Source organism: Setaria italica, chromosome I (assembly GCF_000263155.2).
Source record: "Setaria italica strain Yugu1 chromosome I, Setaria_italica_v2.0, whole genome shotgun sequence".
In the NCBI taxonomy this organism is placed as follows: domain Eukaryota; kingdom Viridiplantae; phylum Streptophyta; class Magnoliopsida; order Poales; family Poaceae; genus Setaria; species Setaria italica.
This window is the reverse complement of record NC_028450.1, coordinates 2,464,419-2,478,450: the sequence shown is the minus strand read 5'-3', so window position 1 is coordinate 2,478,450 and position 14,032 is coordinate 2,464,419. Positions and strand designations below refer to the sequence as shown.

Here is a 14,032-nt window from a genome sequence, read left to right as displayed (position 1 = left end):
ATTTAGACTTACTTTACTCCCAAAACTATTTTATTTGGTCCAATCTACCCCCTAATTAGATTTATTTTTTGTTTCTTCACGTACAAATTGAATTTTAATTTTAGATTTGGTCGGACATGATGTTTTATGTTAGAAAAATATATTAGAATTTTTTTATGGTTAGTTTTCGTACAATGTTGTATATCTAAGATCGATTTCGTATTAAATATTCCTAACCTATGAAAATAACCATAAAAAAATGTTAGTATAATTTTCTAGCATCAAAATTCAACTCATACAGAAAAAAAGAAAAATCTAATTAGAGGGTAGATTAGATTAAACGAAATAGTTCAGGGAAGTAAAATGAGTCAAAACTTTGTAAATTTTGTTTAGAGGTTTAGTGGACAAGGTGAATAGACGAGGGGACTTTTTCCTTAAGATTTTGACCAAGTTGTTGATGCCTACCAGCTTGAAGAAGTGGGCCTTTTGGGCCTGAATGTCGCCGTAGTGGATCGGAACATCTATCTCTCGTAGTCAGTTGTCGGAATTGCCTTAAAAAAAAGTTGTCGGAGTTGCCGCCAATGCCAAGTTTGGAACTGCCGCCGCTCACCACGTTCCCCCACTCCCCCTCTCGTCGTCTCCGCGCGAGTGAACGCAACCGCCCATCGGCAACGGGCGCCCGTTCGAGGCCACGCACGGCGACGCTCCCCTCCCCTGTCGTTGCCACCCGTTCCCTGATATATCAAGCCCCAGCTTGCCCTGCCTACCCTCCCGAGCGTCTCGTCCTCGATCTCCAATTCGTCGTCATCAGTTTCTTGTTCGAAGATCCGAGATCGCTAAAGCCTGAGAGAAACCTCCGGAGCACCACCGCACGTCGTTCCTCGGTTGGCCATGGCTGCCGCTGCTGCGATGACTCGCGGCCGTCTCGTCGCGCTCGTCGGCGTGCTCGTCCTCGCCGTCTGCCTCCAGGCGGCGGTGGCGGCGAAAGGGACGCCGTATATAGTCGGTGGGGCGGACGGGTGGCGCGTGCCGCCGCCGGAGGTCAAGGAGCGGTACTACGCCGACTGGGCCTCCAGCATCACCTTCTACGTCGACGATTCCATCGGTAACCGACTTCGTCTCACGTTCAACCAATAGCCAATCAACAATTCTCTGCTTGTTGTTAGCATTTCGCGATCACTCATTCCGCCATCGTTTCTCTTCTTGTTGCTGGTCACCTTTATTTCGATCCGGCAGAGTTCGTGTACAGGAACGACTCGGCGATCATGGTGAGCAAGGCGGGGTACTACCACTGCAACGAGACCGCCCCCAACGCGGTGCCGCACGACGGCACCACGCTCTTCGTCCTCAACTCGCCCGGCCCCGCCTACTTCGCCAGCGCCGACCGCGGCCGCTGCGCCATGGGGGAGCGCCTCATGATCGACGTCCTCCCCGCCGCCGCCGCGCCGGCCCCGTGGCCCGCGGCGCCCGGGCCGTGGTCGCCGTGGCTGCTGTCGCAACCTCCAGCGGCGGCGGGCACGTCGCCCGTGCAGCACCAGCACTCCGCCGCCGCCGCGACGCTCGCTGCGCCGTCCTCCGCAGCTCACGCCGTCGTCGTCCTGGCGCCCGTCGCGCTGGCGCTCGCAGCCGGCCTCGTTTGAGCAACTGCAGTAGCATTGTGTCGTTAGGTTGTTAAGCACTCTGATCCGGTGGTTTGAGTCTTGGAGTGCCGTGTGTGTGTGTTCCTGTTGCTGTTTTCAATTACGCATGTTCATCAGGTTGCTGATGAGGACTTCGTACGTTGATCAATCAGTGTTGTCGTAATGTAGTTTCGTGTTGCATGTTGAATAATGTTTGTATCTAGAATTTGTATCTGGACTTTCTGTAATTAGTATTTGGACTTCGATCCACAATGTCAGTGTTTCAGTGGTCTGTGTTTAGTTTTACCAACTTTTTCTTTCACTCTTTTTTTTCACATAATCTCCCATGATCCCATAGTTCATAAAAAGTTTATTTGTGTCGAACAAGTGAAGTAGAAATTTCAAAGATAATCAAGCTGCAAGACGAAACTCACTGCCTCAGGCAGGTAGATATATACCAACCAAAAAAGGGGCAAATGTGGAACGCATGAAACTCTCCGTTACTAATCGTAATGGATTCGTAAAAATTTATAAAATCCTGTAGCGCGAGTTTGTAGACCAAATCGATCTTCTTCCAGCTTTTTCGTATCCATAAAAAACTTTTTTGAGGTGGCCACCTCTTAGTAGTGGGCGGCTAGGCCCAAAGAGACAGAGAGATACGCAGGCCGGAAGAAAGAGAGATGGGCCAAGTTCGAATTAGCCAAGACCATGATGGAGTAACCAATTGATTCTTTGAATTGTTTTAGTTCAAGAAATTCAATGAAAATATATTAGCACGGCATAATAGAATTGGTGATAAATCAATCTTGAATTATGAAAATATTAGTATAATCAACGACACAAATTTTAAGACCTAATAGAATCGGGTTATTTTTTTTCTATCTCTAATATTAGTATAATCATTATTTATTCACGAACTCTTCTTCCTTTCTCCTGCTACAGTAGCCAGCGGCGGTGGAGAAGCAAACTTTGACCTCAGCTCGATTCTGTTGCTTGCCCCTCCTCCCTGGCGGCCTCGTCATCGCCGGAGGGGGAGGGGAAGCTAGATCTGGCGAGTGTTGTATAGTTTAGGCCTAGGGTAGATAGTCTAGGTGCTAATAATTGCTTTCATGGCGGCTTCCCTCCATAGGAAGCTCTGATTCTTCCCCGGTGATGGTGAGGTCTCTGGTGGGCTTGTGAGGTCAGTCTGTTTCTCTTCTGATGTGAAGGTTAGTGTTCCCCTTTGGTTCAACTGAGGGTGAACTGGATTTCCCTTTTGTGGGGCTACTATCTGGGCTGCTAGTGACCTCAGGAGCAGGTTCAACAGCGGTGGACTGCATCTGGGGCATCAATGCTGTTGGTGTTGCCGGTTTTATGTTCTTCCTCGACCTTGACGACGACGGCTGATGAGCGCCAGAGGGGAGACGACTTGCGGCTACAACGGGGAGGTCACATTGGGTGTCTTGGATGAGCTTGTCTCTTGGGTGCTGTGCTTCTTCCTCGACTCCGGCGGATCCGGAAGACGTGCGGCGTCCAAGAGCAATGCGTGAAGATCCAAGGACTGTGTTCTTAAATTTGATCTTTGTTAGGGTCTTGTACGCAAATTTGCACTTCTGGAGGATAGGGTTTTTGGACTTTGTTATAATTCTCTTTTTCTCTAGGGTGCCAGATGTAAAAGCCCAGCTTTTATAAATGGGATCCAGTCCCTTCAAAAAAAAGAACTCATTATTTTTCTTAAAAAGAACACATTATTTTTCTTATTCTCCAAAAACGTGCTCCTTATTCCCAATATATATATCCACATTAAAAATATATATTGAAAGTTCTATCACCTGCCTTTTGATCATGTTCAGCTTTTATCTTTTGAGACAATTTAAGGTGTAGTATGAGCATCAAGATAGGCTAGTTTTTAGCAGAATTGGACAGGGGAACAACTTCTTACAGCTCTTTTGCCCAGCCCATGCTGAGCCCAAGCAATCACTCATCGACAGACATGGTGCTCGCTAGGACATAGTGCAAGTATTTAAAGTTAGGAAAAAGTCTATTTTTGACCATCCAACTATTGCTTCCATTTGAGTTTGGCCATCTAATTCCAAAACCAAGAATCTTCAACCACCCAACTGTCAAAATCATTCACAATTGACCATCTAGCTGTTTTGAAGGGTGATTTTGCTGACGTGGATGACACATGGCATTTGGCCCACATGTCAGGTACCCTTTCTTTCTTCTCTCCTCTTCTAGAGCTCCACAGCCCCCTCCCCCCGGCCATCTGCCCTCCTCACCCACAGGGCTGCCGCCGCCGTCCACCGTGCTGAGCCACCGCCGCTGCCGCCCACCCCTCACGAGGCTGCCGCCGCCGGCTCCGCCCATGCCGAGCTGCAGTCGTGGCCGCCGTACACCGCCACTACTATCGACCTCTCACGGGGTCTCCGTTGTACACCCTCTCGCTAGGCCGCATCCATCCACTCCACCCACGCAAGCTCCCAGCCACGATGGGTGTTGATACCCGTGCCGCTAGGTCATAGTCGTCCACCTGTAGCCGCCGAAGAAGGAGGGGTGGGGTCGGCGGCGGGCGCGGTGGAGAGGAGGACCTTCCTCTGCCTCGTTGGCGTCCAGGATGACCGGGCGCGTCCGCGGTGGGATGAGGCGTGGTGCAAGGAGGAAGACCTCCGGGATGGAGAGCAGCAACAATAGCAACAGCACGCATGGCAAGGCGGTGCCACTTCCTCCCTCTCTATCCCTCAACCGCCTGGAGAACAGAATCGTCGTTGTGATCCCCGGGCTCCGATCAACCGACAGGAGATGATGGTTATGCAAACACTAAAAGCAATCAAAATCCCCGCGATTCAAGAGGGGTTTCTTTCCCTGTGGGGATCGGATCTCACGGGCATTAATCGGAGGAAGGTGGGAGGGGGTAAATCAGGGAACTCTCCGGAGCAGAGTAGGATCAGGAATGGAAGGGGTGAGAAACCACTGCGGCCCGACGTGGGTGGGGACTGCGGCAGCGGTGTATGGCGACTGCGGCTACAGCTAAGTGCGGGTGCAGCTAACTGTGGCGGTCCCGTGAGGGGGTGGATGGCGGCAGCGGCCCTGCTGGTGAGGAGGGCATGCAGTCCGTGGGCTTGTGGAGCTTGAGAAGAGGAGAGAAGAAACAAAGAGGACTTGACATGTGGGCCCAGTACCCCGCGTCATCCCCGTCAGCAAAACCACCTTTCAAAATAGCTCGATGGTCAATTGTGAATGGTTTTGATAATTGGGTGATCGAAGATTCCTAGTTTTAAAATTGGATGGCCAAACTCAAATCGGAGGTAATAGTTGGATGGTCAAAATATACTTTTTTCTTAAAATTATATTCTCTAACAATTTAATTATGTACACGTACATAACTAAACCACAAATTAATAAACCGCATAACTAAACCACAAATTAATAAACCGCATATATGTATAAAGGGGAAGACCATCTATTTACTCAAACCATTTTACAAAAAAGAGTATAATGTGAAAATTTCTTGCTAAGGAAGCTCGTGCTTGGTTTCTCCCAGGCGCAAAGCCCTCCTCCTTTATTAATATAATATTGAATAGCATAATTAAAGAAAGCATTTCACAAAAAATCTTATAGAACTAACCCACCATTGCGCAGAAAATTTCAGGTGCTAATACAGCTTATTAGCGGATGTTCTAGACTCTTGACATTGGGAAGAACCAGAAAAAAACGTCTCCTTGCGCCTGTTATCCATTTGAAATATACTTTGTCAATTAGATGTCTTATCCATTTTGATTGCTTCTATCTTTCTAGCTGCCGATACGATAACTGCTATCTTTATGGGTGTCTCACAATCCATTCGGTGCCGATGGACATGATACGGCCGACAGGAGCAGTCTTGGAGTCTTGGAGCATGTAGCTTAGAGAAATAGAGCTATGTCCTTAGGAATCTGGGGCATGTGCCTCCCACCGGGCGCTCTTTAAGTAACCATCTTATCTACGAGAACCATTCAAACGTTGCTATCCATCCAAAGTATTTCAGCCCAACTAAAACAGACAAAATACATTTTAGTTAGGTCGGAAAAATGTGGAATGCACGAATTTTGATCCACTATAAAAGTCTAACCCAAAGTCTTACGAACTGGAAAAGCATGTAGCGAGTTTGGGCCAAGTTTGCGCCATCCTCTCACTCATTTCCTTTTAAAACAGATAGAGAGTGTGTCTCCTTCATATTTCAATCTCATCTAAGAGTGTCGTCAAAACATGTAATGAGATGGAGTACTCTTTTGGTCTTATCACTAAGACAATAGCACTTTTTAGATAAAGGAAATAGTTACGGCCTCTGCGACCGCACACAGCCAAGTTCTTGCATCATCCTCAGCTTAGAAGCTGAACACAAAAAATATGGAAACGAGTACACATAGAGCATGAAAAATTCAAAAGTATAATCTATTATTGCTTCTCCATCTATTCTTGGCGAAAATATCCAAATCGACAATCTCTAGTGCTTTGCTTGCCAAACAGATAGTCTCCCTTGTGTCATCATGCTGCAACAGGGACCAAAATCACAGCCAATATCACTACTGGAAAACTAAGCATTCATCTCGAGGCTGAGTACCGGTTGCATTTTGGCTCGGTACTAATGTGAGCATTAGTACCGGACCTAACGGATAGTCCCCGAGGAGCCCCTCGTGACCCCCTTTAGTACCGGGTGGAGGCTCCACCCGGTACTAAAAGCTCCCCTTTGGCACCCGGTGGAGGCTCTGCCCGGTCCTTTAGTATCACTCACCCCCCCGTGCGGAGCCTTTCTTATCACTCAGCCCTTCCCCCTCCTTTCTTTCTTTCTCACCTTCCACTCCTCCTCGATTTGCCTCCCCTCCCTCCTCCCACTTGCCCCTCACCGGCAGTGAGGAGTAGCGGCGGGGCGAGGTGAGGTGGCGGTGGGCGAGCGGGAGCGGCGGGCCGGGGGCTGAGGAGGACGGGGCTGGCGGGGGAGGCATGGGGGAGACCGGTCGGGCGGAGGGAGGGCGGCGGCGGGGGTCGGGCAGGAGTGGGGTGGGGGAAGGGCGGCGGTGGGGGCCGGGGGCCGGGGGGTGTGCGGGATTTCATTTTTTGTATTTTTTAATACCTTTTAGTACCGGTCATTTCAACCGGTACTAAGGGGCCCCCTTTAGTACCAAATTAGTAGTACCGGTTGCGAAACCGGCATAAAGGGGGGTTCCCAACCGGTACAGAAGGGGGTTTCCCTAGTAGCGTATGCTTCCAATGACATGCATAAATGAATTGAAACATATTTTTAGTAGCCATTATATACATTTTAAATGAATCTAGCAGAAACTGCCATTATAGTATATATTTGACGCACATGCACGTATCACCTTCGTTTGAAACACTCTAGGCTGGGCATCTTCAGAACAGTACACATTACGGCAAGAAATTATGGCGCGAGGACTGTATCATTGTCATTATTATTCTACTTCGGAAAATAAAAGAAAAACATAGTAATAATATGTAGAAAACTATTCTTTTTTTAAAAAATGCAGAAAACTAGTGGGCGTGAGGGTCAAACCTTTCGGACCTGCCGACGAGTCGATCACAATCCGTTGACAGCTCATCTACAAGTCGATCCATGGTTGTTAGCTCCCAAAAAGAATAAAATGAGCCAGGTGACTATTCGTTTGTACCTCATGCATATATATAGAAAGTTAGAAACCGGAGAAGGGCATGATTTGAAGAGCTATCGATCTTCCATGCCCATGCATGACATTTTTGACATTCTGCTTAGCTTTTCCGAGGCAGAACGGTCTGGGTGGGCCCGTACTCTGGTGACGCGCGTGCCGGATTTCAACTCGCTGAAAACCGAATCCAACCTACCTACCTAGCAGCCTAGTAGGATCTACCTCTCCCTTTCGACCTTATTACAGATTTTACACTCACCATATAGTAGTATAAAACACCATACACAACACACACAGTCGGCAGGTCCGAAAGAAAAACAAAAGAAAATAAAAAGAAAAAAGAAGAACGCACAGATTGACGATACAGATTTGCTCGGAAACTTGATATGGTAGAGTAGATAAAAAAAGATGCATATAAAAAAGGGACAAAATAACCTGGAGAAGAATATAATCGCTTTCACACAAGATATGGTACTGCTCTTGCATTGGAATTGAAGGACATGCGATGATCGAGGCTGACAGGACAGTACAATAGAAAGAGTGATATCTTTTGACGAGCCCCGCTTATCACTAAATTAACAGACACAAACTAATTGAGTGTACCATTGACACGGGGAAAACTCTCGTGGCCCGCCTAGGTGTAATGGTGACCTGCCGCCTACTCGATAGACATCCCCGTGAAGTTATTTCTTGATATAGAAGCATATTGTTATTTTTATTCGTCCGGCATCAATCAATCTCAAAACTTCAATTTGGAAAAATCCTGTCTTATTATTGGTGGTAACGTTTTCTTTAGTGACAGCGATGTACGTATGTACCAATCAAGCATTATGGGAATAAGTAGGTACAGCTCTTGATTTTGTTTCATTTCGTAGATAAAGGAAAATAATACAGGACAGGAGAAATCAAAATGTAAGAATGAAGACTATTATATAACATATATAAAATCTACTCACTTCTACACTATTGTTGCAATATAATCATATATACTGACATACTCCCAATATAATTCAGGACGAAGGAGTATGGACCGTTAATATAATTTTACCGTGTAAAAATTGGTAACGTGTGCATGGGAATAGGGTCTCTGGTACAGTCGAAAATGAGGATAATGGACTTCAAACCCTTAAAAATCAGTCTTCACCATGGACACAACAACGTAGGTAGCTACTCCTTTCGTTCTAAATTACTATTCGTTTTGGTTCTTCTAGATACATAACTTTACACATGCTCCTAGAAAAATCGAAACGAATTGTAATTTGGGACGGAGGGAGTACATAATTACCTTTGTATTGTCATTATGTTTCTTTAGCCAAGAAAACAAAATAAACACACAAAGACACGTGTGGTTTAGTAGTAACTCTGCTTCAGTATAGAACATTAAACACTGCATAACCCACCCTAGCAGTATTTTTATGCATATATATGATGGCTCCCTGCTATCCAGGCATCGCATTGCCCTACCTATGATTAAAGGCAGATCTACCGAGACGATCCGACGGGTCCTGCACGACTCTCCTTTCTTGACCGGTCGATCAATTTGGCGCGAAGCAAACTTGATTTTGCGTTTGGACCATGCGTTAGGGCACAAGTGTTCACGGATCAGCAGACCAGGGACTGTTCATCCAGATATACTTGTTCAGTGGTGGACGGCTGCGATTTATGTCATCTTTGTGGATTAATTTAATACGGGCAGAGACAAGGCACAAGACTACAAGCTTTGCGCTTTGCGCTTGCGCCCGTGATCGCCAGGACATTTCTATCCCCAGCACGTCCGTTTCTTCTTTAGATCCGATCCATTACAAGCATTATGAGAACCATTTAGACAAGCAGTGTCAATGTACAAAACCATCACTTGATTAATTAATCGCGTACTGCTGTATGTCAAGTTTCTGAAATATAATGGGTAATTTTCTCATGAATATATATATAGGCACACTTGATTTGATTAATTCATTAAAATTCGAATCCTGTAATATATATGAGCTGGGTGCATGTCGCCAAGGTCATTTGACAATATGACTAATCTGTATGATAACAACTAGTACAATTATCTTCTTCATAGACAGGAAGAGGACCTAGTTACGTAGAAATTTGAGTGCACAAGGCTAGTCCCAACCCATAATGTCCATGAGTAGTGTCTATGTTGCCACATGAGTAAGATACCACTTTAGAAAACTACACTCCACAACTCATAATTTCTTGAAGTGGTTCCTTAATAAATTCGTCGTCTCTCATTCAACCAATCCTATTTATTCTTCATCAATTACGAAGACAATATCCTCTCCCAATACAAAGTTTAATCCAAGCAGTGCATAGGTTCTCAGGTAGAAACTGGGTCCTGCATGAGACCCAGTTTTTTCCTCTCTCCATTCTCTCTCTCATTTAATATAATGCCATGCAATGTAATTAATGCTATGGAAACCATCCTAGTTGGAGGGTTGGGACTGCCCTAACTACGCCAACTACCATGCATGCATGTGGCGGCGCCAACCTAACATATTGCATTGCATGTGCTGAAAAAGGAAAGGGTTATTATTAAGGTGGTCCCAACCCTCCACCTCAGCTGGTGTCCATAGCATTAAATATGGTGCCATGTAGGTAAAAAACTGAGACGGTACGCGGTACGACGAGAGTTAGCGAGGAGAAAGGGAAAATAGGAGGACTTGGTTTCTCACGCCCGAAACGAAGTCGGCTCGGACTCCAACGCACAAAGAAACGAGCAAACTCGCGATGGAGCTAGCACAGGTTTCTTCCCCACGCGTTGTGGGACCCACCACCGGGCCGGTCCGCGCCCAGCCAATCTCGCCGTTGCCGCCGGTGCAGGCGTGTTCCCCCTCCGCTGCGAGCGCTCCCCACCGCTGCCTGCCGCCTGGGCCTCGTCGTCGACGGATCTGGCGCGGCGCAGGAGGGCGGAAAGAGGAGGGTCGCTGGCCACCAGCGCCGCCAGACCCGCTCACTCGATGCCGCCGCTCGTCTCGCCACGGCGGCCTGCGCGCAAAACCCATGGCCCGTCTACGCGCCACCGCGGGGAGCCCGCCGCAAGCTCTGCAGCCGCCGCCTGTGCTTCAGCAAGCCGCCAGGGAGCGCTCTAGCTTGACGCCGCAGCACGTCCACGTTGCTTTGCAGCCAAAAAAATAACAGCGGCGTCCACGTTATTTCGGGCCCACGCAGTGAAAGGCTGCGTTGGGTGCTATAGTCCGTTGAGGTGATGTCTTATCTACATGGCACTCATGGAAATCAGCTGGTAGTTTCTGGGTTGGGACTGTCCTTGGATAGATGGATGGATCTAGCCAGCCAGTGCCCGCAGTTGGGGGACGTCGTCGGGCGTCGAATTCTTGTCTAGCGAGTTGTCAATCATGTTGGACCATCGGTAGATAGGTAGCTGTGACGATGGCTTATTCTTATCACATTATCGTTCGAATAGTGATCACAGCAAAAGGATTAAAGAAATGTTTAGCTGATAAGATAGTTTAATTTACAAATGCGTGGCTTACATGGTTAAGAGACGACATCTGATTCCATGCATCGGTCGCAGGTTAATTAAAGAACTGTTTTATTTCCGGGTTCATTACTTGACTAAGTGTGGTACGTGAGAAATGCAGCAATTGTTTGGCACTGGGGTTTAATCTCTAGATTTCTCATCTAATCAGAGGCAATAATGCAGATGATAGCTCTCTCTCCTCTCATTTACAATTTCTCATCTAATCAGAGGCAATAATGCAGATGGTAACTCTCTCTCCTCTCATTTACAAAGTACTAGTAGTATGCAATGGTGCTCAAACTCATGGGAGGACTAGCATGTAAACATGGTGCTAGGTTGCAACTTGCAAGACTATACGGGCATAGTCTTTCTCCCGGCGCTAGTATCACCGTCACTTTCCTGGTCACTGTGCCCGCCGGCTTGCTCCCGGCGCCGGGCCCAACTGAAAAATATACGTGCGTCCAAGCTGCTGGTCCTGCAGGAGCTGTTTGCCACGTACTTTCGGTGAGGGAACTGCACGGTGGCTTCGGACAACAGCTTGAAAAGTAGGATCGGAGCTCGGTTGTTCAGAAATTTAGACCAGCTCGGCTATATACTCGCTCCTTTCTGCTCCGTTCAAACGTGTCGACCGTTTTTTACTTTTCTACGTATATAAATTTTACCATGCATCTGCATAGTAAAATGGAGGGAGTATAATGTAACATAAGCAAGCTGTATAGTAAAATCTATGTATCTAAAAAAGTCAAAATAATCTACATTTTAGAACGGAGAGAACGGAGGGAGTATAGTAGTACACATCTATCAATGAATGGTGGAGCCAAACTACGTATTTTTGAAAATTTTCTACTGTGACACATTAAACATACAAGCATCGAAGATAATAATGTTTAATCGGTGAGTTATTTGATGCTTAACAGTTAACATTCTTCTTTCAATAATGCTAGCTGGATCGGAGCTAGCAGTCTCTTTCCCTCTAGTATGAAAAATATGTGCCATCTTTAGTCTTTTTCGGTTCCTGTCGAGTGTCCGCAAATTCATCGATTGATTCCGACAATTATCAGTGTTCCTTTCAGCAGGTATGTCTGATGTAATGTTTGACAAATGCTTTTCAAAAGTTAGTGCGCTTTTTGAATTGCCAGACGGAGGTGATCGATACACGACATACATGTCCTTTTTATAAAAGTTAAAGATGATACTACGCACAGTTTCAGCCGGCTCCAGATTCACCTGCCATGACACATTACTGCAGCTATAGCAAGGAGCTGTTTCCTAAATCGAGAGGAAAAAATTTCAAAAAAATAAATCGAGAGGAAAATAAACTGGTGAAGTTATTTTTTTTATCTTCATCGGCTCACCACTTTAAAATCGTGTTCGGGACTACTCCGCTCTAGATTTTCAAGCTCGGGACCTCGGAGTCATGCTATACAAACCCCTCGAGCCAGGAATGTGTAACTGTTGCCGTTTTAACACTCCTTAGAGGCTTAGACTAGGGGGGAAAAAAAAGGTAGCGGGACCGTCTTCTCTGATTGCTCCACTTGTGGACAACCAAGAGCGGCTGGCACGTGCTCACACGTGCTTCTGCTCCTGCGGCGCGGCAGCACGCGTGTAGCGAATTGGAAAGCCGGAGTCTGGGCTGTGGCCGTGGAATTTTGCAGTCATGTTTTTTATGTTATATATTTTTGGTTGCTAATGTTTAGCATATTAATTTTTATGCCCATATGATGTTATGGAGTCAAAAGATTTCTGGCACATTGCATGGAGCATGTAAAACATGATGTTGATATTAGCAGTGCGTTCAGGACTAGACCACCCTAGTATTTTTGGCACTATCCAAAACCTACTATTTTAGACTTCACTTTTTAGGCACTCTTTATATTTGACTATTTGAGACTTAGAGATAGTGTCAAATAATAATAATCACGTTTCCAGTCCTGGTCGTGCTGCAGGTTTGTGTACGGACGATGCAGTTGGATTTTTCCGCAATGGGAAAGCGACAGGCCGTAAAGAATTAATGACTTGTCATCTTGCACGTGCTGTTCTGAAGCCACACAAAGCATGGACACATGCACGCGGGAAGTAACAGTACTATATGCAGTTACTACTAATAATGCATCAAATAAATAACGAGCCAGTTAACTAACGGTATGCTACTGAAGGAGTAAATTCATTCTCGATGGACGATGAATCGGGAGACAAGATGCATGGATGCAACCTACTAGACCGACGCTTGCCAACCCGGTGGACTGAAATTAACATGCAGTGCATGCATGCATGTCCTCTAGCTAGCAAGATCGATGGTGATGGTTCCATGTACGTACGTCGCGATCGATGCCGCTCTAGCTTGTCTCCGGCTCCGATCAAGGTGCGTAACGCTTACAACACAATGAGGTCAGCAACAATGTTGTGATATGGCTTTAGTTTAGACTAGCAAAATGTCCGTACGTTACCACGATAAAAGATCAATTATTTTTTCAAACTAATGATATTTTTTATTACCATCACTAAATTTTTATTCCACTTATTGGATGTCTACATATTTAATAGAAAACCAAAAGAATTTTGACTTAATTATTTCCTTCAACTCAAATACCTATAAAATTAAAATATTTTTTTATTCAAGCAAGAGAGTTAAATCAGCCTCCGATGGCCACTGATAGGGACTCTTTAGTCCCGGTGGGTAATATCAATCGAGACTAAAGAACCCCTTTAATCCATTTTTGTAAAGGCTAGCGGCCCTCGGGAATCTGGTGGGACGTTTTGTCCCGGTTGCAATGACCAATCGGGATTAAAGGTTCCCTTTAGTCCCGATTGGTGTTTCCAACCCTCTCCTTAATTCTAGCACCCAGGCCTCCTCTCCTTAATTCCAACACCCACATGCCTCCTCTCCTCCTCCCTCCTCCCTCCGGCCCCCACCTCCTCTCCTCCCTCTCCTTCTCCTCACCGGATTCGGCCAGCCCCCACTCCCTCTCCCCCGGCTCCTTCCTCTCCCCCGGCTGAGGCAGGCGGCGGGAACAGGTCGGGTGGCACGGCTGAGGCCGGGGCCGGGGCGGCGCTGGCGGCTGGGGCCAGGGAGACGGCTCGGGCGCGGCCGCGGCGGGCGGCGCGGCCGTGGCGGCCAGGCGGGCAGCTGGGGCTGAGTCCGAGGTTAGGGCACCTTGCAACTAAAGCCCTATGACAAGTGCAAGACGGTCGAAAAAAAGAGGCAAAAGCCTCACTTGCTTTAATATTAGGTAGAGATAGAAAATATTATATACACTAGGCAACAAAAGATTTGTGCTGGCGGCTAAATGGGCTCTGTGCTGGTGGAT

General features: G+C 46.7%; 1 protein-coding gene across 1 annotated transcript; it reads left to right on the top strand.

Annotated features, from left to right (window-relative positions):
* Positions 1-870: 870 nt before the first annotated feature.
* Positions 871-1,619, top strand: LOC101776128 (mavicyanin-like). Its single transcript, XM_004954562.1, has 2 exons — positions 871-1,084; positions 1,216-1,619. The coding sequence occupies exons 1-2, from the start codon at positions 871-873 to the stop codon at positions 1,617-1,619; spliced, it is 618 nt and encodes a 205-aa protein (XP_004954619.1).
* The last annotated feature ends 12,413 nt before the right edge of the window (positions 1,620-14,032 follow it).